Source organism: Tamandua tetradactyla, chromosome 6 (assembly GCF_023851605.1).
Source record: "Tamandua tetradactyla isolate mTamTet1 chromosome 6, mTamTet1.pri, whole genome shotgun sequence".
Classification (NCBI taxonomy): Eukaryota; Metazoa; Chordata; class Mammalia; order Pilosa; family Myrmecophagidae; genus Tamandua; species Tamandua tetradactyla.
The window spans coordinates 20,112,610-20,138,564 of NC_135332.1; the positions used below are offsets into that span (position 1 = coordinate 20,112,610).

A 25,955-nucleotide genomic window follows, 5' to 3' on the forward strand; every position below is an offset into this window, starting at 1 on the left:
GTAAGGTACGTGCGTCTTAGTTCCTCCTCCAGAGCAACTACTAGTTGACCAGAAACAGTGCAGAACAGCTCCCGGGGCCACGGCAGGGAACGGACACACAGCGTACCCCAGTCTGGACTGGCTAGACTGACTGCGAGACTCTGCTGCGGTGAGATCCCCAAGCGGCGCGTGCTTCCCCGGGCCGCGGTGGCTGGCGGCCGGAGCTCCTCCCTCCCTCCTTCCCGGGCTGGCTAAGAGTCTCAGAGAGGCAAGTTTCCCAAGCCGCGGCGGCCGGCGCCCCTCTTTTGCGGGCGGCTTTCCGGACCGGCTACGAGTCTCGGATCAGCGGCCTCCCCAAGCCACGGCGGCCAGCAACCGGCACCCCTCCCCCACGGGCGGCTTCCTGGTCTCGTGGTGAGTTCCCCAGGCCGCGGCGGCCGGCGACCAGCACCCTTCCCCCATAGGCGGCTGCCTGGAGGGTGAGGAGGGAGTTTCCGACAGTGGCAGGGACTGGGTCCAACCAAACACCAATAGTGGCATTAATAAAGGAGCCACAACATCTTTTGCTGGTGGGACCCGCAGACAGACAACCGCCACCTACTGGGCAGGAGAAAAAAAAAACAGAGTCCAGAGACTTCACAGGAAAATCTTTCAACCTGCTGGGTCTCACACTCAGGGAAATCTGATTAAATGTCCAGACGCCACCAAAAAATAACAAATCACACCAGGAAAATTGAAGATATGGCCCAGTTAAAGGAACAAACCAATAGTTCAAATGAGATACAGGAGCTGAGACAACAAATTCTGAATATATGAACAGAAATGGAAAACGTCTTCAAAAACCAAATCAATAAATTGAGGGAGGACATGAAGAAGGCAAGGGATGAACAAAAAGAAGAAATGGAAAGTCTGAAAAAACAAATCACAGAACTTATGGGAATGAAAGATACAGTACAAGAGATGAAAAAACATTTCTATAGATTTGTTTTAACTGGGACATTTTCTTGACCTTAGAATTGTAAACTAGCAACTTATTAAATTCCCCCTTTAAAAAGCCATTCCATTTCTGGTGTGTTGCATTCCGGCATCTAGCAAACTAGAACAGTGAGGAAGGCCGCATCTTCTCTGAAGGACACTTCCATATCCCAGGGTTTGTGGATGAGCAGCTGTGATGTCAGAGCCGCAGAGGAGCCAGCCCAGGAGTGCAGGCATCACTCTCTCAAACCACATATGCGTCCTGTGCTCCCTGCAACGTCCCTGGCCAGAGCCCAGGTCCACTTCTGCACCTGAGGCGGCTGTGGGGTCAGAGGCTTGGGCTGGCCCTCCAGGCCACGCTCCAGGGCAGGGGGACAGGATGGGCTCAGAGGCCCCAGGAGCCTCCAGGAGAAGATAAAAGGGTTCCTGCCTAATGGGAGAAACCTGCAGCCTGGGGGCACATCATGCCTGCTCCGAAGCGAGGCTGCGGGTGCAAGGCTCCACTTAAAAACAGGACGCCCTTAAGAAGATGCTGGTGTGCTGCTGAGGGAGCAGGTGTCCTGGGGTCTTCAATGGCCTGTGCTGTCTCTCCATGCTGGCCAGACACCCCAGAGGCCCCGGGCCTGACTCAGGCCACCTCTCAGCCTGGATCATGGAAGGGCCAAACAACAGGTCAGCTCAGGGACCACCCGGGGGCCCTCCTGCTGCAGTTGGCAGGTTAGCCTTCGTCCCCACCATGGCCTCCCCCCACCCCTGCTGCCTCTGCAGTGTGCACGGCTGTCAGTCAGCTGCTTCCCAACAGAGGCACAGGTTCCAGCCTGACCTTACTGCAAGGCCAGTGCCCATTCTCCGTGCCCTCCTTGTACCCCAATTCCTTGCCCAAGCAGCGACGAGGAGCAGATCTGCTGAGGGAATGAGCAGGCAGGTCACATGGGTCTGCAGATGCAGCTGCCAAGGGAGGGTGGTTTATAATGGGGCTGGCTCTGCCTCCCTTCACACCCTTTTGGAGGTTCCTGGGGGACAGAGAGGGGGCAGTTGGGGGAGCAGGGCTGGGACAGGAAGGGTGGGTCTCCCCACACAGCTGCTCCCTACTTTGCCCACACACCACCTGTGACAGATTCCACACATGGTTTGCTTTATTAAGGAACATCCCAGCTCCCACTGCTTTCAGATGGGACTCTGCCTTCAGACAGTGGCCAGACCCCAGGCAGCCAGCTGGGGCCCAAGGGGGTCACGACCAGTTCTCCCAGCAGCAGCTCTTCATGCCTGCAGGGGGACCCAGCATGTGAATAGGGACCCCATTTCTTTCTACCCACCCGAGCAGTGTGTACAAGACTCACCGGCGTGGTGTGGGGAACCCCAAGTGCAGGAGGGTCCACCCAGGGAAGGCTGGGGCTCACTCCCCGACCTTAGAGCTGATAATGCTGCTGTTGAAACACCAATCACCTATTTTCATTTTGTTGTTTTGTGATAAGCAATGACCAAAATTATGAAAAGGGAGGGTTTCAAATATTCAAACACACACCTTCACATGCTGGCTGGACAGTGGGCTGTGGGAGTCCAAACAGGGAGGCCGCTCTGGCAGCTGAACCCCTGTGAAGATGGTGGGTGCAGAGAGCAGCCTGCCTAACCCGAGTGCCACAGCAGGGGCCTCCTGTGGCTGGACACAGTCACCAGGACCAGGCTGCAGAGGCACCAGGCCTGGGAATGGGGGCAGTGGGCTGACCGACACGTGCCAGGGAGGCAGGTTTCTCGTGGAGCCCTCAGCTGTTCTTCGGGGGACAGTGATGTGCAGTGTGCGGTGAGAGCGGTGTCACCTGAAGGCCCTTTGCTAACCAAGTGTGAGGTCAGCAGTGGTTACTCTGGTAGGTAAACTGGTAATAGTGTCTCTGATCAGGGTGGTCATCAGGATATGAGAGGTTAAAGCTGGGCCAGAAGTGGTGAGATGGCAGGGAGGTAGCGTCCCTGTCGAGTGGGGTGGGTCTGAAAGCCCTGGAGAGCCCCTGCATGCATCTTCCACCCTCTCTGCTCCTGAGTTTGAACTTATAATCTTCTCTGAGCGTCCTGCACCTTTTCCTTTTTCACTGCACCGATCGTGCTCAGAGGCTGTGGATCTCCCGTCCTTGAGGACATGAGCAGTGGTGCTGTGACCACCGTGTCCTGCTGGCCCGTGCCCTGCTCTGCCTTGTCCTCATCTCCACTTCCTGTTGGGAGTGTTTTTCCAGTTCTGGTGACCCCAAGAGTGTCAACATGGGGGATCAATTTAGACCACTGGGGACATCCCAGGTCAGCTTCCTGTGGGAGGCTAAGCCCCTGGAGAGGTCACAGTCTTCAGCCTGGAGGGCAGAGGTCAGTGGGCTGGAGCCAAAGGGGAGGGGGTAGAGAGGTGGGCCTGGTGCCCATGATCTCTCCGGACACATCCAGGCACCTCTGACTTGTCCTTTCTGGAGAAGAAACAGGGAAGCAGTGGTCTAGGACCACGGGGCCACAGGGTGGACACAGGAACTAAAAGTTTCTCAATAGCCTGCCTAGGCCTCTCCTGCCCCTCAGCCCAGGCCTTGGGGCTCTGCCCATCTGTGAGTGGGGTGTGGGGGGGGGGTTGGCATTCCTGGCATTGGCTCTGGAGTCAGTACCGCCTGTCCATGCACTTTCCAACTTCGTTTTTCACAAGCCTGTTCCTGCTCTCCTGTCTCTTTTCCTCCAGCATGCAGGTTTATGTCCCTTTACAGAGCCATGTCAGCAGGAGTAGAGGGGCTCCAAAAGCAGCTGATGGCAGCCTGGCCCCACAGGGCTTGCTCGAGGCCCCACACCAGCCCGCTGTGCTCCGAGGCAGGGGTCCCCGGCAGCAGAGGCGTGAGTGCATGTGGGCTGTGCCATGGGGTGGTGCCGTGGCCCACGCAGACCTGCGGCAATGCCTACCCAGTGAGGCGGGTGCCAATGAGAGATGGCTGCCCTCCACAGCCCTGGGAGCACAGCTGCTGTGGTCCTGCACCCCCTTCTCTGCTCCTGCTGGCAAGTGCGCAGGGAGGGTCAGCACAGGCGGAGGCAGGGAGCCAGGGAAGGAGGCCCATCATGGACGGCTGTTCTGGGTCCATCCCAGGAGAGAGGGGGCAGCCAGCTGCTGGTGCCTGGAGCCTGTGCCTGGGGCGAGCAGGCCCTGCCCTCCAGTGATCACCATCCTCTGTCAGAGCTCTCTCCCCGCTCCCCCACCTGAGGGGCCGCCTGCTGGAAACACCAGTTTTCTGCTCCTGGAGCTGAGGTGCACCTCAGGGAGAGCACCATGTGCCTGGCCATGCAGGGACCCTCGTGGGCCCCCTCGGCATTGCCTGCGGGCCTTAGAGCCGGTATAGTGGGGAGCCCCTGCATGGGGAAATGTGGCTGGGCAGGGCTTTGGGGTCTGAGTCATCTGCTCAGCCTCCTGGACCTGAGCTGCTGCCCAAGGCACCCCTGAAGTGTGGCACTCGCGTCTTCGCCTGCCCAGAGGCCACTGATCAGAACCCAGGGCTTGCGAGACCTCTCAGGTTGAGCCTCGCCCTCCCAGTGCTAGACCTCACGACACAGCTGTCCTGCCCGCCAGCCCGTGCAGGTCAGCACCCACAGTAGCCGTGGCCGAGGGTGTCACCGGCAGGAGCTGGGTCCAGTCTTCTCCTGAGGTGCCGAGAGGCCTCGCTGGACCCACTGTGTGGGGCGAGTGGACCTGTACCGCGTGGGGGGGAGGTCGTGAGATACCTGGAAGTTTCTCACTGTCCAGTTTCTGCCGGTTGAGGGGGTTGGTGGCCCTAGAGCAGCGCGTGGGCCTCCGAGTGCATGGCCAACAGCTCCCCCAGGTTGGCCTCCCAGCCGCTGATGCATGCAAGGGAGGGTGACGGTCAGGGCGGTGCCCTCCCAGGACTGGCACAGCCAGGAGAAAACAGCCCCCTGAAAGGGTTGGACAACGTGTGCCACAGGGTTGCTGTAACGACAGCTTTAATAAACATTAAGGAACAGTCCCAGCCTTTAGCGCATCAACCGTCCCTGTCCCACAGAAGGCGTGATGTCGAATTGCCGCTTTCCTTCCGCCTTCCGGCTGGGCCCGGAAACTCAGAGGCCCCGGGAGGCTGCACACTGTGCTCACGGGTGCACCTCTGTGCGGCCCCAGGGCCCGTCTGGGCTGCCCTGAAATCCGCCCCCAAAGCACCCTGAGAATCCTGGCACATCGGCAGGGGGTGGGAAATTCCTCAAATCAAGGTTCCTAGGCTATTTTCAGATTTTCCTAGAAACCAGCATAAGGAATTCTGTTCTTCAGGCAAAAGCCACATTTACCTAAGCTTGCACAGCAAGGCTGAGCTGGCAGGCTCAGAGGCTCCTAGGACTCCCTGAAGTGTGCTCGTGCCGGGGCAGGGACCATTCGGTGGGTCTGGGCTGCCTGCTGTGAATGGGTGCGTGGCTGGGGGTGGTCTGGGGGCCCCGCCTGCACTTGGGGCTGGTCTCTGCTGCTTCGCAGTCCCCACTCACCCACACTTCCAGAGTCTCTGCTGCAAGTTACACCCCTACCCGCGCCCACACTCCCCAGAGCCACCCGCCCCTCCACTGAAGTCCCTTGTTGAAAAAGGAAAGGTGTAGTGGTAGCACCTCCAACATCAGGAAGTGAGCCTGGAGATTTTCCCCTGGTCTATCCGTGTTTCTCGGTGAGTGGCGTATGCTGAGGGCTGGGGAGGGGAAGGCCAAGAGGCAGGGGCCGTGCTGGGCAGGTCGGGCGGGTGAGGGGTCTCCTCTGCAAGCGAGGCAGAGGCACACTCACCCCCAGGGTGGCTCAGGCAGTGTCCAGGCAGCTCATGGGATGTGCCACCGGTGCTACTCAAGGCTGGTCGTGGAGGTAGGCTTGGGGTATTGCTCAGCATGCCAGGAACCCTGGCCTTAGGGCCACAGGGCCCCAGAGGAGGGAGGGGGCACAGCAAGCAGTCTGATGAAAGACCGGACAAAGGGCAAGGTGGCTGCCGTGGCCGGGAGGCGGGGCTGAGGCCTGACATGGATGTGTGACGGGAGGGGTATTGTGGAAGGGTCTCCAGAGGGCTGAACAGGCAGCAGCCAGGCTGGGGCAGCCTGGCCCAGGGACAGGAAGGTGCCCTGTAGAGGCAGGGACCGGCTCAGGGGGAAGTGGAAGTGCTGTGTGTGCAGAGGTAGGGGTCTCCACAGGAGCCAAAAGGGAAAGGAGAGGAAGGAGGGCTGCGGGAGCCTGCCAGGGCCCATCCTGGCCGTCTGCACTGCCGCCCTTGCACTGTCCTGCCCTGCCTGGCTCCCACGCTCACAGCACCCACCTCCCCCTAAGCAGCAGATTCTGCCCATCTGAGCCCTATCTCGCTTGGCACTCGTGGCCCAATAGTCTGATGAATGAACACACGAATGTAAGAAGGAACAGGCCACAGGCTCAGCCCGTGGGTCAAGTTCAAACCTGGTCCCTCTGAGCTGGGGGTCTGCCCCTGCTGTGGTCTGGGTGGGTGCAGCTGCCCTGGGGAAGAAGCAGTGGTGGCAGTGCCCGCCTGTGCACTGGCAGCTGGGTTCATGACTCGAAGTCCCTGTGCATGCCTCCTCGGGTATCACGGGGCTGGTCCTACTGCGTGGAAACCGGGGCCCCAGGCACCCCCACCAAAAGCTAGACTGCAGGTTAGTGTCTAATCGCCATAAGATGCGAAGCTTTCTGAATCGTGGAGGCATTAGAACAAAGCAGGGAGCAGCACAGTGCGGCCATTCTTAGAGCCAGCGCGAGTGGAGTGCGTGCTGACTTGGCTCTGTCTGCAGCCCAGCACGACAGCTCCCAGAGACAGTTTCAAGGGGTCAGGGACAGCCACCCCCTCCTGCGAGGCCAGACCCCTAATGCTCAGTGTCCCTTAACTCCTGGTAGGAACTCTGGGTGGCTCCCTGTGGCAGCCAACACTGAGGGGTGAGGCCAGGTGGAGACCCCTTTCTGCTCAACTGGCTGTCCTCCCAGCCTCTCCTTCCTGGGGGTCAGAAGGAGCCGCCCCAGCCCCTGAGGGCTCCCATGGGGAGCAGAGTGGACACGCGCACCAGCCATTCGATACAATGTGCCCCTCTGCGGCCCTCCTGTGCAGTGCCTGTGTCTCTGTGAGCTCACTGGAGGAGCCCCAAGTGGTCATATCAAGCCAGGCTCCCCAGCAGGGCATGGCTGTGCCCAGAGGCAGCGTGATGCCTGGTCAGGTCAGCAGCCACATCAAGGCTACCGAAGACCCATCTCCCAGCCCATCCTTCCAGCATGGAAGGGCCCACGAGGGCTTGGAAAAAATGCTGGGCCCATCTCCTGGCCCACCTCACAGCCCTTGGTGCCAAGTCGTGCCAGGCACAGCTGGGCAGAGAAAACACCGAGGCCTGCAAGGGCGTGCTCGTCTAGCCACCCACAGGGTCAGGACAGCCCTGGGCAGTCTGCACCCCAAGTGGTTGTGACCTGGCACATCATGGCCCTCTGTCCTCCTGTCCTCTTGTCTGCCCCCTGCTAAGTCTAATGACCCACGTCCCAGCATGTGGCCCTTGCTTGGTGTCCTGCTTCCTCGAGGAGGCACAAGGACCCAGGGCAGAGCCTGGCATGAGAGGCCGAGGGCAGTGGGGCTCACTTGTTTGGTCAGTCAGGATGCTGCATCCCTTGGGGCTGTGACCACAGACACTGCCCCTGAAGCAGGGTGTGCACCCCGAGGGCTGCCTGCATCCTACGGCCCCTCTCCTATCAGCCCTGGACCAGGGGCCTCTGGGGACCCCCAGGCCCATGCCTGAGGAAGCATCTGTCCTTTCTCCTCCATGTCCTTCCCTTTCTTGTTTGCTTTTCTGACTGAGAATCTACTCAGAGGACCCCGGGTGTGAGTGTACACTCCTTGGGAGGAGGAGGACTGAGGGGACAGGCCAGGGGGTTGAGTAGGACTTGGGGGCAGCCTGCTGAGGGAGGGGGAAGGGCAGCCCCAGTAGCGCTGTCTTCACCACAGCCCAGCGTCCAGCCGTGACGCTGCCCCTGGTGGGTGAGTGTTGAGACCCCGTGCCTCTGGCCATCTCCAGAAGCAGGTGCCTGAGCACAGGGCATGTCACCATAGGCTCTGAACCAGGCTTTTGCGCCCCTCTCTCTCTCCAGAAGTTATTCTTCAGTAAAGCTGGTGAAAGAAACGGGATCCTCAACAAAGGCTGGTGTAGAACCCTAAGTCTTCCAGCTGCCTAGGGCAGTGCAGAAGATGCCAGAACCACTCTGCAGAGGCCCCAGAGACAGAGGTGGCCCCCCAGGCTGCGCCGGTGCCCCAAACATGCACCCTCAGCTGCCTGTGTCCACCAGAGCCCTGGCTGGGTGCTCAGTAGCTGTCAGCTGGGGGTCTGGGGTGGCGGGCTCCCAGGAGCACCTACCTCACAGATGAAGTCAGCGATATTGGCGGGGCTGCCGGGTGGCTGTGGGGGGGGGGGGGGGCTGTGGCTGAACGGGGCGTCACAGAGCAGGAGCGGCAGCCCCAGAGGGACACCTGGGGCCCTCATCCCTGTCGGCTGGCGCAGCTGGTTTATGTCATAGGCGTCCTGCATGGAGCGAGTGGAGCAAACCCTGGACCACAGGCCGGGGCCCCATGCTGAGTCTCTGGGCAGCCCGAATGGGCTCCAGGAAAGGACTGGCCCGGAGCTCCTGGCCAGCTCGAGGCAGCCCTTCTTCAGACTCAGCACCCACGCCACCCTGCCCCTCACCTGGTCTTCCTCCCTGCCTCCCTGCTCATGGTAGTCCAGGACATTGTCCCGTGGGTCATCCCATGGCCCGTTCAGAAGGGTCTTCTTCAGAGGCTGCCGGCGGAACCTCCCAAGGAGGGCAGCCTGGAGAAGGAGCACTGGGCGGGGAGGAGGCGGGAGGCTGGGGCTGGTGGAAGGGGGTCGGGGGTCACGCAGCAGCAGGGCGGCGCTGGCCCCCGCGAGGAGCAGGGCCCCGAGGCTGAGGCCGGCGCCCGCGGCCCAGCGCGCGGTGTTGGCGGGCAGGCCGGCGCCGTCCTGGGCGCAGCGGCACACGGTCACGTTCAGGGGCTGCTTGTGCTGCAGGGGCGGCTGTCCGAGTCCCGGAGCAGCAGGCTGAGGCGGGGCAGCCCTTCGGCGACCCGGAGCCGCGGCCGCAGCCGCGCGTGGCTCACTGCGGGGGCGGGGGGCGCCGTCAGCGGACCGTGCGCCCCACGCTGCCCCCTCGGACGGGCCCCCGGATCCCGGGCCTCACCGTTAACCTGAGTGACGCTCCAGTTGCGGGCGAGCTCGGGGACCCCGGGGCTCAGCTGGAAGTGGAAGGGGGCCGCGTGCGGGGGCAGGTCCTCGTCCGTGGCCCCGAGCAGGAGGCCGGGACCGGCTGGGGTCGCTGTACAGGCTGCCGGCCGGCGGGCTCAGCATGGGCGCGTGGTCGTTCACCTCCAGGATGTCGATGGACAGGGTGCCGGTGGCCTGCGCGGCGGGGGCACAGGCTGGGCTCGGCATGTCCCCACCCTGAGGGGGTGCCCGGGCGGCCACTCACCGTCATCGCTGGCCAGGATGATGGCCTGGTACCAGCCGCTCTTGAGGAAGGACGAGGCAGGGCTGAGCACGCGCCGCGTCTGGATCCGGCCCTTGTCTCGGGCCACCTGCAGCCAGTCCTCGGGGTTGTAGTCCTTGGAGTAGCTGGGGGCGGGTGGGGCGGCCCTGAGTCTCCCCCCACCCCGGGGTCCTCTGCAACCCCCCAGGCTGGCCCCCTTCGGCCCTCAGCTGGCGCTGGTACCCCTGGGGAGGTGGGGTGGGGGGCGGCCAGGACCCCCATGTGGGTGCCCACGCAGCTCAGGTAGTCTGGCTGATGGGAACTGACTGGCGAAGGCGGCCCCTGTGGACGGAGCCCATCCTGCTCCGGGGTTCCACGGCACTCCACATGCCCCCCACCGCCCAGGCACCTGGGTCTCGGGCCTGGCCAGGAAGGAGGGGTGAGGCCGTCTGCGACCCCCACGGGCTCGCCCCAACAAACGCAGGTGCCCCCACCTGAGCCTCTGCAGGTGTTGGGTGTCAGGGTCTGGGCAGAGAAGATGGCCACGTGGGTCCCCAGGGCCGCCCCCTCAGCCAGGCTGGTCTGAAGTGGGTTCTCCAGGAACTGGGGGGGGCCTCATTGGCGCCCTGCACCTGCACGCTGACCACAGCCTGGCCCCACCTGGCTTTCGGGGCGGCCACACGCAGTGGGGCCTCGTTCTGCACTGCCACGTGGAGCTGGTGGAGCGCGCAGCTCTCACGGTCCAGGGGCTGTGGGAGGAGCAGAGCTGATGGCGTCTGCCTGGCACACGGGCACCCACCCCACCCCGGGGCAGGCCCAAGGTGGCCAAGGCCCAGGGTGACAGCTCCCGGACTTGTGCTGAGAGCCCTGAACTCTCTCCTTCCCCTTCTAAGCTTGAAAAATAAAAAGTGTGCACAAAGGTAAAAATAATAGAACAGGTAGTCACCGCCCCAACCAAGTCTGCTGGGTGTCACAAGGTCAGCTCCGTGGGCAGGCGGCTGCACAGGTGCCCTGCGGCTCTGAGCAGTCATCAGCTCGCAGGGAGAGCCCAGCCCGTGCCCCAGCCGCGCCTGGCCCCCGCCATCGCCAGGCCCATTCCCCACAGCATGTCCCTTTATGTGTGTGTACTTATGTGTCCATGTGTGTCTGTGCATGTGTGTGTACACACGCACACACAGCCATCCCTAGCTGTACCTCGGGCCGAGCCCTGCTTGCAGAGGTGTGCCGCATGGCCTACCCATGTCGATTCCACCTGGCAACACACGCAGAACGGTGGGAGGAGCAGGTCCTGGGGCTGCACCTTCTCCCCCCTCCTGAGGTCACGCCCAGAATCTGCACCCCTGAGTCCTTTCCTCGGGTCATTGCTGGCAACTCAGAAATGGGGGTCCCTGCCGCCCCCTGCCCTCCACACCACACACGATGGGGTGCCCCCCACCTTTGCCACAGACAGGATGCCTGCATTGGTCCCGGGGTCTGTGCGGATGGTGAAGTGGCCATTGAGCTCACCCTCCAGGATGGAGAAGCTGGCCACCCAGTTGGGGGAGCCTGGCAGGTCCGCATCCTGCACATCGAGCTGGCCCACGTCCACGCCACTCACAGCCTCTACTGCCTCCAAGAAAAACTGAGGAAGGCACCCCGGTTACCTGCAGGATTACAGAGTGGGGTCCTCCTACAGCCTGGTGCCAGGGGTCACTCACCTCGGTCCGGACCCCCTTCTCCCAGCTCCCCTCTGCACCCCCACACTGTGGGGAAGATGCCCTAACTGCTTCCTCACCTTCTCCATGCCCCCGGGCAGCCCCATGAGCCCCTGTGTTCGCAGATGCTGGGGAGCCCCCGGCTCCTGGGGATCAGTGTACCCAACCCCACAGCAGGGGCCTGCGGAAGACCAGCCCCTGCTCCCGGCCCCCAGGCTCTCAGGTACCCCTCCAGTCTCTTGACTTTGGCCCCACACTGGGACTCTGCACCTCCCGCGGGGCAGCCCTGGGGGTCGCCTCATCCCTGGTGAACTCAGGAACACGGTCATTGATGTCTTCGAGGGTGATGAGGGCAGAGGTCGTGGCAGTGAGGCCATCCCCAGACATGTCAGCCACCTGCAGGGTCAGGTTGTACACAGCGACCACCTGGGGGATGGGCGGTGGCATGAGACGGTGCTGGGGGCCCTTCAGGACGGGGGGGTCAGTCCCTCCAGGGCAGCCCTGCAAGCATCTTGAGGCCCCCAAGTCGAATCATCCCGCCCTGTGTCCAGGCAGGGGCCAGACAATGACACGCTGTCAGCTGCCGACTGGGAGCCCAGGGGCCGGGCTGGGTAGAATCGTGAACATGGGCCGTGGGCCGGGCCAGGCCAGCACTGGCACACTGGTCCCTGCCCCTGGGGACCATGATTTTGTGGCAGAGGCCAAAAGAAATGGACAAGGCCCACACAGACAGCAAGTGACCAGACAGAGCTCCATGCCAGGCAGCTGTGGGTAAACTGAGGCTGGGCAGGTCTCAGGAGGGTTTCCCAAGAGGAATCTTCAGGCAGCAGGGGCAGTAGGCGTCCCAATAGGAGGTGGAGATGCAGAAAGGATAGACAAACGGACGGGCAGACAGAAATTAGTCACTCCAGAGTGTGCCACGCAGGGAGGGAGGGGCCCTGTCATGTGCTCAGCAGGCGGATGGGAAGACACACTCCCCTAGGCCTTGGGCTCTTCCCCTGATCACTGTCCCCACTGAGGGCAGCACATGGCCGGACCAGACTCTGACTGGGCTGGGCATCAGTCCACAGCCAGTGGCCGGGCATTCGCAGCATTTTTGGGGGGGGTGGACAGTGTCCCCCCAAAAAGACAGGTCCACGTCCTCACCCCAGGTGCCGTGGGGGTGGCCTTGTTTGGAAAGAGGGTCTTTGCAGATGTCATCCAGTTAAGACGAGACTGAACTGGGACTGGGGGCCCTGGGGGGGGAATCTGGACAGAGGGACACACGGGAGAGATGCCTGGAGGGCCGCGTCCACAGGCGGGCAGACTGCGTGGCCGGTCATGGGGGGCTCACCTCGCGGTCCAGCCCCACTTGCACGGTGCGGATCTCGCCTGTGAGCTCGTTGATGCTGTAGAGCTCGGGGCCCCCCTGCGACATGATGGAGTACCGCAGCGCCGCGTTGTCCGTTTTGGGGTTGTCGGTGTCCATTGCCTCCACCCGGGTCACGAAGGTGCCTGAGAAGAGCAGGGGGTGCGTGGGGGCAGGAGGCGCTGGGGCCAGGCTCAGGGGGTCATGGGGCTCGGGGGCCTGTACTGCTGGCAGCGGCCGGCGCTGGGTGTCAGGTGCACCCCTGGCCTCCGGGCACTTTTCCCCAATCTGCACCGGCCTTGGCCTGGCTCGGGACACGTGGGTGAGGCTGGTGTCTCCTTCCACCTGCGTGGCCCCAAGCCCTTCACAAAGGGGTCCCCTGGGAGATGGCTGAGGGGCTGAGAACAGGCCCCCAGGCCCCCAGCTCCCACACCAGCTGCATGGCATGTGCCGCCCAAGACCCGGGCAGCTCCGGGCCAGCTCGCAGGAGAGGCGCAGGGCCGCCACCACACCCTGCCCACCCACCTGAGGTGTGAGACACTAAACCAGCAGGGGGGCAGGAAGCACGCCGCAGCTGGGGGCGTAGGGTGCTCCTCCCGGTGCAGCGGCCTCCTTGCCCGGGATGCGGGGGTGGGGGTGCTGGGGGCACAGGGGTGGGGGGCGGCCCCAAGCACGCGCGAGAGGAGCAGCCCCGCCAGCGCCAGCCGGTCGGACCCGGTGCACACGGGTGCTGCCGGCAGGGTCCAGGGGTCCAGGGGTAGGGGCCGCGGGGGTGGGGGAGCCGGAGCATGGGGTGGGGACCCCCGAGCCGCGCAGACCCCAGCCGGGGGCCCTGGGCCAGGCGCTCCCACCTGGGCTGGCGGCCCGCGCCGGTCGGGCAGACACGGTTCCCCGTGGCCGTGCCGCTGCTTGGCGGCGGGAGAAGAGAAGCGAGCCGGGGACAGAGGGACACGGAGACGAATCGCAACAGCTCGAGGCCCGTCAGTCAACAGAGCCCGCGCTGGGGGGCGGGGACGGGGGCAGGGCCAGGGGGACGGGGGCAGGGCCAGGGCCAGGGGGACGGGGCCAGGGGACGGGGCCAGGAGACGGGGCAGGGGGCCAGGGATTGGGGGCCGGGGCCGGGAAACAGACCAGATTAAAGGAAACAGAAGAGGCCGCACGCTGCAGGCAGTGCAGGAGGCGGAACCGCTTTTGCTAACAATAGGTGCGTGGGGCCGCCGGGCGTTCTGCAGAGGGCGGCAGATGGAGGGTTAGGGTTAGGGTTGGGGTTAGGGTTAGGGTTAGGGTTGGGGTTGGGGTTGGGGTGGGGTTGGGGTTGGGGTTGGGGTTAGGGTTGGGGTTAGGGTTAGGGTTAGGGTTTAGGGTGGGGGTTGGATTAGGGTTAGGGTTGGGGTTGGGGTGGGGTTGGGGTTGGGGTTAGGGTTGGGGTTAGGGTTAGGGTTAGGGTTTAGGGTGGGGGTTGGATTAGGGTTAGGGTTGGGGTTGGGCTAGGGTTAGGGTTCCGGTTAGGGTTAGGGTTAGGCGCATGTGCTGACGGTAAACCCCTGACTTTCACCATCCTGCGTGGCTGGGATAGTAGGAAATAGAAAGGCAGCTCACAGCATCACCGGGAGTTCAGGGGAAAAGAGAGATGGGGATGGAGGGAAGGAAAGGGTGGGGGTAGGAAACAAGAAAAATGGTTAAAGCAAACGTGAGGAACGTTAAGGAAATGCCTGTGAAGTGCACATAGGAATTCTCTGTAATATTTTGTAACTCTGAAATTATGTCTAAATAAATAACTGTTTTCTTTTAAAAAGTTAAACAAAAAGATAAAGAACTGCCATTTTGTCTGGAAACAACAAACAGAAGAAAAGATGAGATGGCATAAGCACAAATAGCAAAGGGGGTTTCCAGCCTTCCACTGCCCGGAGCATGTCGGGAGCGGCCCTGCCTGGACCGGGAGGCGGGAAGGAGCAGCCCTGGGCGGACTCGGGGCTCTCTGCCAGGGGGGCTGTGACCTGTCTGCAGTCCAGATGCCCTGTTACAAAGCAACCCGAGTGCTGTGTCCACCAACCCTCTCCTTGTATTTCAGGTTTGAAATGTATGTCGACCTGGAAAGTGGCCTGACTTGTGGAAGTTCTCTTGGTCCTGATGACCCTACTTAGGGTTAGAGTCTTTGAAGAACCTCTGAAATTCCCACCCAAGGGAGATCCTGAACCTCTGACCCACCCAGAGCCCCTTAGCAGAGGGCACCCTCTCCCTGGTGGGGGGTCTCAAGGCTCCAGTCTCACCTGGGACAGCATTCCCCCCTTCTCACTTGGATGCCTCCCACTTCTCACCTGGGGCAGGGCCTTTCCCTTCTCACCTGGGCACCTCCCCCCTACCCTGGGCACCTCCCCCCGTCTCACCTGGGCACCTCTCCCTTCTCACCTGGGGTGGCACCTCTCCCTTCTCACCCGGGGTGCTTCCCCCTTCACACCTGGGCACCTCCCCCTTCTCACCTGGGCACCTCCCCCTTCTCACCTGGGCCCGCACCCTCTAGCATGTGGCCAGTGAACACCTCTTCCTGGAAGACGGGCCAGTTGTTGTTCTGATCCACAATGACAATCTCCGGGTCCGTGGGATCCTCCAGAGTGGATCCTCCCAGGTCCAGGGCAAAGGCCCTTAGCTGGTCAGGCAGGAAGCAAGGGCTGGCATGGGGTCCCAAGTTTGGGTGGCCCCATCAGGATCATGCAAAAGGGCAGCAAGGGCAAGCTTTGCCTCCAGTGGGGCACTGCCAGCTTAGGTGTGAAACAGCATTGCATGGGGGCCTGTGTCCCAGCACGTGGCCACTTCCTCTGAAGAAGAGCCTGCTTTCTCTTAGCAAGGAAACTGTCTGCTTCCCTGCTTGCCTTGGCCACCAGGAAGCTCACTCAGTGCTGGACTGAAGTGATTCACTCATGTCCTGCCTCTCTCCCTTTCTCTACATGGTTTTGGTTCCACTTGAAGTTTATTTTAAATTCCCCTGCATACGTGAACATTTAAATTAAACTGCTTTCTATTCTTTTGGAGAATGGGCATGAGAGAATATCCAGGAAAAAGAAAACACTCCCATGTTCTCTGTGTAATATCAGGAGCTCTCTCAAAGCCTGAAGGAAGATTGAGGGCACATAAAAGGGTCTTATGCCTCCCAGAGAAGCGCAGGGGGCAGTCCCCTCTCCCCAGCCCGGGGCAGGCCACTGTCTGCAGGACGGTGTGGTGGTTCTGCCCCCCAGCAGGCACCCCTCCTGGCCTCCACCCTCTGGAGCTCACCTTGGTCCCCAGAATCCCGAGCCCCCAGGGGCAGATCTTGTGAGCACCTCCCTGGGGCCAGTCCCACCCCTGAGAATCAAAGGGCAGTTGCTTGTGGCTCTACCCAACTCCCAGGTATCCCTGGGGCGCCGTTTCCTGGGGCCTGAGCTGGTCCCTGCCAGGGGCCATGCCACAGGAGCAGCAGTCCTGAAAGCCATGGGCTTGGCGGGTCCCAGGTCTCGGCCCCTTCAGGATAAGGCAGGACCTGGGATGGGACCCGGGCTCCCCGTGTGGCCCACCTTGAAGCAGTTGGTCTTCTCGCAGTCCAGCATGGCATTGAGGAAGAACTTCCCAGAGAACTTGTCGATGGAGAAGGCACCCCAGGGCTCCTCGTCCATGCCGGGGCCCTGGATGCTGTAGATGACACTGTCGAGCTGCTGCTTGTTGGACTTGATCTGCGCGGGGAGATGGGCAAGGGGAGGGTTGGGGGCCCCTCCGTGCTGAGGGCAGGGGAGATGCAGGCACCCCAGGCCTAGAGGTGGGGGTGCCTCAACCCCAATCCAGAGTGGTGCTGGCACAGGGGGGTCCTGAAGCCTCCCCCAAGACACAGCCTGGGCGGACGTGGGCCCTGGTCTCTAGGGCCTCACCCGAATATGTGGGTCCATGGGGGAGCGTGTGTGGGGGTGGGGACAGTGTGCATGGGGAGCGTGTGCACGGGGAGGGGGAGTGTGTGCAAAGGGGAGTGTGTGCAGAGGGGGGTGTATGCAGGGGGAGCATGTGCACAGGGAATGGGGAGCATGTACGGAGGGGGAGTGTGTCACAGGAGCGTGCCCACGGGGAAACACCCTTGGGGCAGAGGGATTGCAGGGGCGCATGGCCCTGGTTGTGGGGAGGTCTGAGCCCTGCTTTCAGCCCAGAACAAGAAAGCCCTGGGGGAGGTGGGGGGAGCTGGGCCCAGGGGTCCCAGAAGACATTTGGGAACAGGAGTGGGGGGGGGGGTGGACAGAGCCTCCATGCAGACCTGTGAGGGACGAAGAGGACACCTCAGCTCCTGCCCTGCACGTCCCGCCCTGTGCCCCCTGCCCCTCACCTGCACCAGGGTGTAAGGGATGCGCTTGTAGTTTTCAGACACGCTGATGGAGAGGATGACCCAGGCTCTCCACACACGCCGGGGCACCCGGTGCCAGGGGTACAGGGTGCTGGGACCCTCAGGGACTCCCCAAGACAGGCCCAGGCCCTGCAATGAGAAACCAGGGCACAGTCGCACCTGGCTGGCGCTGGGCGGGGGCACCAGTTCCTCTCGCCTCTGCCATAGCCCCGGAAGACCCTCTGGCCACCCCTCCCAGGGACCCCAGTCCGGGGCTGCCCCAGGTGCTGACTGTGCTTTCCAGGACTCAGGGTTGGGGTTCTGAGCCCTTGGCGCCTGAGCCCAGCTCTGTGTCTAGGGGCGCGGGGCTCAGTCGGGAGGGGAACTGGGGAGTCTTAGGGGGCTGTGCAGCACAGAGGCGACTGAGCCAGGCTGGGGGTCACTGATGAGTGGACGCCACTGTTGCACCCTGCCAAGGTGGGCCCACGGTGGTGAATAGGCCAGGTCCCCAACATTCCCTTGCCAGCTCCCAGCACGCCGGCCCACCCGGGACCCCACATGGCAGGGTGGTGGGGTGGGTCCATGGGCCCTTCAGAGGGATGGGGCAGCAGCAGGGGCTGTGCATACCTGGGGCCTGTGGGGTGGACCCAGAAGCTTCCCTGGTGCTGTCTGTGGGGTGGGAGTGGCAAGAGTCCTGCAAGCAGGAGCCTGGACCTGGGGGAGGCCGTCAGCACCCAGGCCTTCACTGGGCATGTACAGGCCCGGGTCCCCGCTGTGGGCACCCCTCCCCATGGACCCTTCCCCATGTCCCCCTCCCATGGCCCTCTCCCTGTGACCCCTCCCCACGGGGCCCCTCCCACCTGTGCCATTTTCCTCAAGCTGTGGATGGCTGTGGGATTCTCACCCCAACACTTCAATTCCAGGAAATGGGGCCCCTTGGGGCGCACTCCCTCCCTCTCTGGACCAGGGGCCCTGCTGCCCCAGCCGGCTGGCAGTGCAGAGGGACGGAGGGAGGACGGCCGAGATGGGGTTGCTGCGCCCCGTTCTGTTCCAGAGCCGGGGAGACCTGGGACCCAGAGCACAGTGGGCAGGCGGAGAGACGCCCGGGGCGGAGGGGGGAGGGCAGCCCGGGCCTGGGAGTGGGGTGGGAGGGGGGCAGCCCCTGCAGCTGCTTCAAGGCACTCCACCCAACTGCTCCCCAACTGCGCACAGCTCTCTGCTGGGACCCAGAACGCCCCCCTCCCGTGGGGAGACGGAGACCCCCAGGGACCGCCGGGCAAGGCAGTGGCGGCACGGGCACTGGCCCCGCGAAACACCCTGCTTTCCTGGGACCATCCTGAGCTCCCCTCCGTCCAAGGCGCACGGTCTACGAAGTTGCAGGAACCCCAGACGCGCGCCCCTGGGGAAGTATGAGGCAGGCGTCCGCGGGCCCCTGGGACAGGCCGCCACCAGCCTGGCGGGCGGGTTGGTGGCCTGCGTGGCGGCTTGAGCTGCCCGAGGACACGCTGCCCACCAGCCAGCACTGCCCCAGGCTCCAGGACTGCCCACCGCCCAGCACCCGCAGCAGCTCCGGGGTCGTGAAAGGCACGATCACGGCGGGGGGGGTGGTCAGGTTCCCGCGTGGGTGTGGTGCAAGGCCACCTGCTCGGCTTCTTGGTTCTGCCCCGTGAGCCCCCATGCCCTGGGCACTGCACGGTCCACGCAGCCGCTCAGCCTCTGCCCTCAGGAGGTGCAGAGATGTGGGGTCTTCCCAGGGCCTCCCATGCAGGTGAGGCTGCCCAGGCTGGGACCCTGTGCAGAACCACCCATTCAGTTGGGGGGGGGGGGGTGTCAGGGCTGGGGCCGGGTGGGCTGGGGACGAGAGATGGGGCTAGGGGCCTGGCTCCCTGTGGGACCCCCAGGCTTGCCCACCTCCCTGCCCCACACCCCAAGCCTGAGTCAGGAGGGTTGGGGTCCACAGAGAGGACGGCCCATTCCAAGCCTTGGCACCTCCCCTGCAGGGGAGTGGGGAGCACAGGGCAGCCCCAGGCCCCTCCCTCTGCTGATGTTCCCGAGGGTGGGGGGGCTCCAATCTGGGGAGGGGGTGACGGCCCTGACCTTGAACTCCAACCCTGTCGGCCTTTCTGCCCAGCTGTGTCCACCCAGTCAGGAATCAGACGCCCTTCTTCCCAGCGGCGAGCAGGCAGAGCACGGCTGGGGTCCTGGGTGGCAGGTGGGAGCTGGGGGCCCGCTGGCCCTGCTCAGGCTGGGCTCAGACAAGCGTACCCCTCTGAGCCTTGGGCTCCCCCTTGGAAAGATGGACCCCGGGGAGCAGAGTGCAGGGGGCGCCCGGAGGAGGCAGAGCCGGACCTGTGGGGCCACATCCAGGGGCACCCTTCCAGGCCCCTTACTCTCAGCCAGGAGCGCCCCAGGAGGGGCAGGGCTGGAGGGCTGGGGGGGGTGGGTAGCCTGGGGCTAGGAGTCGAGAGGCGGCCTCACGTGTCTCTGCCTCACCTGCGACCCTCGTCTCCCCACTGCCTGGTCCCGGAACAGGGCCCAGGCCCTGGGGAAGGGATTCGTCTTGTCCTCTGCTGCGCCCCCAGGCCAGCCCTTTGCAGGGCCTCGTGCATCTGCCGATGGGGGGACGGTGGCAGCCACCGCCTCTGTGGCCGCTGATGTGCTCGCTTGGCTGGCAGGACCCCAGGCACCGGGCAGGTGATGGCCCTGAGCTCCCCAGGCCCACACTCCCACAGGAAGCCCCCTGCCTGGTGACAGATGGCTGTGCAGCTTCTGGGCCCACCTCAGGCAGGGCAGGGGCTCCTTGCCAAGGCACCAGCTGCCTCCAGGCCAGGGACGGCCCTGCTGCCAAGCGGGACTCACCAGCCTGGGCAGGAGCCAAGCGGCAGTGCTGGGGTGGCAGGAGGACGCCTTCCTGCTCAGGCCTCACTCCCCCTCCCGCCCCTTCCCCACCCTCCACCCTCCCCATCCCACATTTCCCATGCTACCCCCTTCCCCCTGCTCCCTCCTCTCTCCCCTCCCCACCCGCCTGCCCCACTCCCCAGCTCCCTATCCCTGCTCCCCACCTCTCACATCCCCCACTTCCCCGCTCCCCAGCAAGGTTGAGAGAGGCCGGGCTGCTGGCGAAAGGCCACACATCCGGAAAGAGGTCATCCAGAGCCCTGAGGGGACTGAGGACCCTCCAGACCCCATGCTCAGCGGAGTGGACCCTGGCTCTGCAGAGCCCACGTGGTCAAGCCCCTGTCCCCGTCCAGGTGTTGCCAAGCCTGGCCCCTCCACCCCAAGCAGAGCCGCTGGCCGTCTCCCTGGCACCCAGCAGGCCCCCCAGGCTTGTGGCTTTTGGCTTCAGCAGCTTCTCTACCCCACAGTGGGTGGAAGGCCGGCCCACAGCCACCTCAGGGGGCAGGGACACCCCCCCATGACAAAACCACATCCATGGGCCTTCGGCTCCCTGGACAGAACGGACAGCAGACCCACTGCCCTCGAGCCCGTGCTGTGGCCCCGCCCCTACCAAGGACCCTGAAGGAATGGTCTTAAAGCCCTAGGAGGGTCCTGGGCCGCAAAGCCCCAAGCCCTGCGCCCAGCACCCCAGGGGCTGCTGAGCCCACCTCCCTCAGGGCTTCCTACCTGCCAGGCTTGAGGGGTGCCTCATAAGCACCCCGATTCCCAGAAAAGGAGGCCGAGGCTAGGATGACTGCTAGCAGGGGCCATGGACCCTCAAGCCACAAGCCTGTGGCCATGCTTCCTTTCGGTACTTTCCCGGCCCCTGGCACCATTGCGTCCATGCTCAGGGTCGCCCTGGGTGCCCTCTGGACCATGCTGCAGCAGGCAGGGGTCTCCAAACCCACTGGCCCTAGGGAAACCCCGCTTCTCCGCCTCACCCTGCTGCCAGCTCTCAGGAGGTCCTGGGGACCTGTGTTCAGCTCAAGGAATCTCATGGATGGTCCCAACTGAGAAGCCCTGGGTGGAAGTGCTACCCCGTGGGGCTGAGACTGAGCCGGGCAGGGGCAGGAGATGCCCAAACTGGGCTCCTCTAGCTTCTGGGATGGAGCCCCTCCCCCGGACTGGAATCCAGCCCCCAGATTCCTGGATAGCCCGGCAGGTGGCGGGAGTGCCAGGAATGGGCCCAGCTGTTGGCCTCGTACCAGGGGCCGCCCTGTCCCGCTGCCACAGGCTTCGGGGCTGCCAAGAGGGCAGAGGCCAAGCAGGCCAGGGGTGGGGAGAGGTGGGGGTGCAGCAATTCCCTCGTCCTTGCTGGGAGACACATGTCTTCCCACGGGTGGGGGCGAGCTCTGTGTGCCCCCAGCCCCTCCCAGGGCTCCAATCTACACTAGACAGAGCACAGGCCCAAGGGCCGCTCCGCTCTGCTGCCTGAGTGACCCTCCAACTGGCAGGCAGTCCCTCCTGCTGGCGCTGGGGAGCGTGCTGTGTCCTGGGGGCCCAGGACTGGACATGGTTTGCTTTCCCCTCCCCCCCTGTGGACATGCCGCCACTGCCACACAAAGCATGGGGCCACTACCCCCACGCCTTCTTGTGGGTCCCAGGTGTGGGCCAACCTACCGGGGGCATGGGGTGGTGAGCTCACCCGCTGGGAGCCCCCTGAGGGTCAGACAGGCCAGGGGAGGTGGATCCAGGGCCCAGGTGCCCAAGCTAGGGTGGGGGCCCCATATCCAGGCCATCCCGGGCCCACCAGCCTGAAAGCTGAGTGGGTGGGGGAGGGGCCGGTTCCTGCCACACACACTTGGTGGGCCCAGGAGACCCCCTCCCAGTGGAGCTAATCAGAGCCCCATGTGCTCCCCCCACTCCTGAGGGCCTACCTCCAGCTATCTGGGGAAGAGGCGCATTCTGCAATAGCCCTGGGAGAGGCAGAAGGAAGGAAAATTTCAGAGGCATCTAACTACCCTTCCCCCAGAAAAGTCCACTTGGGGTCCCATGGAAAGGCAGTGCTGAACCCCAAAAGACGGAGGCTTTCACTAGTGTGCAGCCCCCACATTGCACGCGGTGCAGTTGATGGGGAAGCGCTGTGCTAAGAACAAGTCAGGGGGGCAGCACTGGGGGCTCAGAACCTTCCGAAGGGGATCCCAGTGTGTGTGGGCGGCGGGTGGGGTGTCCAGGCCCTGCCGATGGGCAGGCCCCCAGGTAGAGGGCGGGAGCAGTGGCAGCCGTGGGCAGTCAGGGGCAGGCGGCTGTCTCTGCAGGGCCGGCTGGCCAGGCACTTGGACGGTGGCCGGAGGATGAGACCCAAGCCTGCCTACCTGGCTCCTTGGGAAGCCCTGGGGGTGCTGCCTGATCCGCACCAGCTCAGCCTCCCAGGCACCTGCCCGCCCTCTGCGCCCATGCGCGGCCAGGGAGGAGGCGTCTGATTGGCAGCTCTGAACCCACATATGCTCCAACCACGGTCGGCCTCGGCCCCCTGAAGGCAGTGGGTCCCTAAGACCCACCCACAGTATGGACTGGGGGCTCCAAAGGCCTGCCCTCACCCCAGAGAGAGCTGAGTACCAGGGGTCGAGGGCGGAGATTTGTGGGGCCCAGGCCCCACCCTGTCCCCTGCAGCTGTTGCTGAGCTCCAGGTGGACACAAAGGCACGGCGGGCTGTCCTGGCTGGAGATGATGTGGGGGCACGCAGGGTGGGGGGTGTGGGCAGGCCTGGATGTTCAGGGGAACCCCTGCTGTCCCAGCATGGGGGTGATGGGGTGGAGGGTTCGGACACTCCCAGGCCTGGCCCTGCTGAGGGACACGCTGCTGCGCCCCTGCTAAAGTGGGAGTCTGGTGGGCTCCAGCTGGGCCCTCCGTTCTGGGTGATCCCATCAAAGTCCCTCCATCTCTCTCCTTCCCACACCTGGGACTCACCTGGGCATGGAGCAGCCTCCTGGGGGAGTACCGCCCCCACTCCAGCAGCCCAGCAGCCCACCCAGGGTCCCTCAGCTCGCAGGACCCCCGAAAGGCAGCGGGCGAATCCTAGGGCTCCCCACGTTAGAGCTCGGGGAGCAGGCTCTCTCCAAGGGATGCAAGGCCTTACCTGGGCCAGCAGCCCGAGAATGAGGAGGAGCGTGGCGTCCATGGGCAAGTGTCCGGGCTCAGCGGGCAGGGGCGCCTCCTGGTTGGGACCCAAAAGGCGGCCTGATAGACAGCGCAACTGTGGCGGGGGCGGGACTGGGAGGCAGCACGTGTGTGGGTGGGCGGGGCCGGGAGGCAGTGCGTGGGCGGGTGGGCGGGGCAGAGGCTGAGTGACAGCACAGCGTGCAGGGCTTCCAGAGTCAGATGGTGGGCAGAGGCTAAGGCAGGGTGCAAAGACTGCCCAAAAAGTGGGGTGGGGGGTGGGTTAGGGACCGATTGGACTCACTCACTCACTTACTCTTGGGTTGTGGGCCCTTGGCCGTGGGGGGCTTGGCAGGGCTCCTTGCCTGGAATGCGTGCCCCTCGCTCTGCTGGGGACTGGCTCCCTGGGCCCCTGGGTTCGGGTTTGGGGAGAAACACACCTCCTCACCTTACTGAAAGCCAGGGCCTGCCCTTGCCAGCAAGGATCACATCTGCCATTTCCCTTGTGTCTCCTTTGGGGTGGAAGTCCCAAGGGCAGGGGTTCAACTCATGTGTCAACTTGGCCAGGTGGTGGTACTGGTTTGTCTGGTTGGGCAAGTGTTGGCCTGTCTGTTGCGATGAGGGAATTGCATAGAATTAAATCATGATCATGTCAGCTGAATCAGCTAAGGGGAGGGTCTTCTGCAATGAGTGATGCTTAATCTAATCACCGGAAGCCTTTTAAGGAGGATTCAGAGAAGCCAGTAGGTCTTCCTGCTTTGGCTGGTGAGCCTCTCCTGTGGAGTTCATCCAGACCCTTCATTGGAATTGTCAGCTTCACAGCCTGCCCTATGGATTTTGGACTCTGTGTTCCCATGGTCATGTGAGACACTTTAATAGGGCCAAAGTGTACTAGGGCCATGGAACTCTAGGGCTACAGAGCTCTAGGGCCACAGCACTCTAGGGCCACAGTGTTCTAGGGACATAGAGCTCTAGGGCCTTGAAGCTCTAGGGCTATGGTGTTCTAGGACCATGGAGCTCTAGGGTCATAGCACTCTAAGGCCACAGCACTCTAGAACCATGGAACTCCAGGGCCACAGTGCTTTAGGGCCAAGGACCTCTAGGACCTTGGACCTCTAGGACCTCGGAGATCTAGGGCCACAGAGCTCTGTGGCCCTGGGATGGAACCACAGCACTTTAAGACCTCAGAGCTCTAGGACCTTGGCACACTAGGACCTCAGAGCTCTAGGGCTTTGGAGCTCTGGGACCCCAGGATGGGACCACAGCACTTTAAGACCTCAGAGCTCTGGGACCTCTGAACTCTAGGACCTTGGCACATTAGGACTTTGGAGCTTGAGGGTCACAGTATTCTAAGGCCATAGCCTCTAACTGGGGAAAGATATTTTAGCTCAAGTTCCAAGGAAGAACATACTGTTGCCGTGTAGATGGAAGTGATAGGAGGAAATATGATTCTCTGACAGACACTTAAAATCTTGAACTTACATTACCATATTCAGTGGTTATGTCATTTTTAAATTTTGATGTGAGGCAAAATAGGGTTAAAAGTAAAGGTGACCAGCCAACCATCCTCCAATTTCAGAAGAAATGACCAGAAATAAATAGCAGAGAAGGATATCCAGTATTACATTTTTAAAACATAGTTTGACTATAACAATTTACTTGGGGATCATCACATTTCCTTTATGTTAAGATATTGATTGCCTCCTTAAAGTTTATAAGGAAACTGAATATTATTCTATATGTACAATTTATTTAAGTCCTAATCAGAAAACATTGGATTATTTTTGTATTTGCTATTTTTTGGTTACTACATGTAAATCATACAAATTTGGATTTTTTTCACTGAGTGTACTGTGTTAGAATTACATTGTATAGAATGCTAAAAGGCCAACCAAATGGATAATTATTTAGATATCTAATGAAGAGGTATATCTCCTTTGGAAATATTAATATTCATCGCTAGAATACTTCAAATGCAATCATGTTCAAATTCTAATTAACATTCCTTATCCTTGGCTTCCAGGTCAAGGTAACCGTATGACTGCATACAGTTATACTCTCTTTCTCCTATGGCTCTAGTGAAATAAAATAAACAATTAGTTTTTAACTAATAGCATGAGTCAGTTACAAAAGACCAGGAAAAGGACAATAAGTGGACATTGATTTCAATAAATACCCAAATTACCAAAATCATATAGATGAGGTGGAGTCCCGAGTTTACCTCCCCTCTCCCACCTCCATGGCACTCATGAGGTGGTGCCCTCCCCTCAGGACCCGCAGATGGAATCTGACTTTCATCTCCTCCTGCCATGGCAAGCTGTGCCCTTTCCTGCTGAGCCTATGGGGCACTCATACCCTTCCCAGGGTGTGTCAGAGAAGACCAAGTCTTGTCATCCGGGTAACTAACAAGGGGAGCAGCAACTTGACATTTGAACCACAACCCCAAAATGAGCCAGGATGTGCATTTTGACCCAAACAGATTAACTACCTACTAAAAGATAAGTGTTCAGAAACCAGAATCTCAAAACATAAGACTAAGAACATCTAGGATACAGCCCAAAATTACTTATATACCAACAAACAGGGAAATTTCAACTCTGATAAGAAAAGACCACAACAGAACACACTATGATGACAGGAAGTTTGGAATTACTAGACAAGAGTTTTAAGGCAGCTGCCGTGAAATGCTCTAATGAGCAATAATAAACACTCTTAGAACAAATGCAAACATAGAAAATAAATAGAAGACATAAAGAAGAAACAAATGGAAATTTAAAAACTGAAAATTAACCTAAAAAGCAAAACTCACTGGATGAGATCAATAGCAGAGTGCAGATGGCAGAGAAATTAGTGAACATGAAGTTGAGTCAATAGAAATTATGAACAACAAAGAAAAATAAAAGATTGAAAAATTGACCTGAGCCTCAGAGATCTGTAGCACAAAAAGGTGAAACATTCAAGACACTGGAGTCCCAGGAAAAAAGGAAAAAATAATGTAGGACTGATGATATATTTGAAGGAATAGGCTGAAGTGTCCCAAGTCTGTCATAAAGCATAATCTGACAGACACAAGATGCCCAGAAAACCATG

The 25,955-nt window shown here is 61.6% G+C and overlaps 1 protein-coding gene across 1 annotated transcript; it reads right to left on the minus strand.

Annotated features, from left to right (window-relative positions):
• Positions 1-1,190: 1,190 nt before the first annotated feature.
• On the minus strand, positions 1,191-22,887 carry LOC143686584 (cadherin-15-like). The gene is given in 27 exon segments (XM_077163257.1): positions 1,191-1,438; positions 1,783-1,856; positions 1,954-1,967; positions 2,480-2,726; positions 3,682-3,869; positions 4,165-4,288; positions 4,509-4,733; positions 5,069-5,141; positions 5,735-5,849; positions 5,962-6,060; positions 8,329-8,493; positions 8,656-8,792; positions 8,847-9,011; positions 9,014-9,085; positions 9,167-9,291; positions 9,293-9,404; positions 9,455-9,597; positions 9,946-9,979; positions 9,982-10,060; positions 10,063-10,200; positions 10,887-11,072; positions 11,443-11,571; positions 12,479-12,639; positions 14,996-15,140; positions 16,042-16,197; positions 16,833-16,979; positions 22,846-22,887. Coding segments are annotated over 27 exon segments (3,543 nt in total).
• Positions 22,888-25,955: the final 3,068 nt, after the last annotated feature.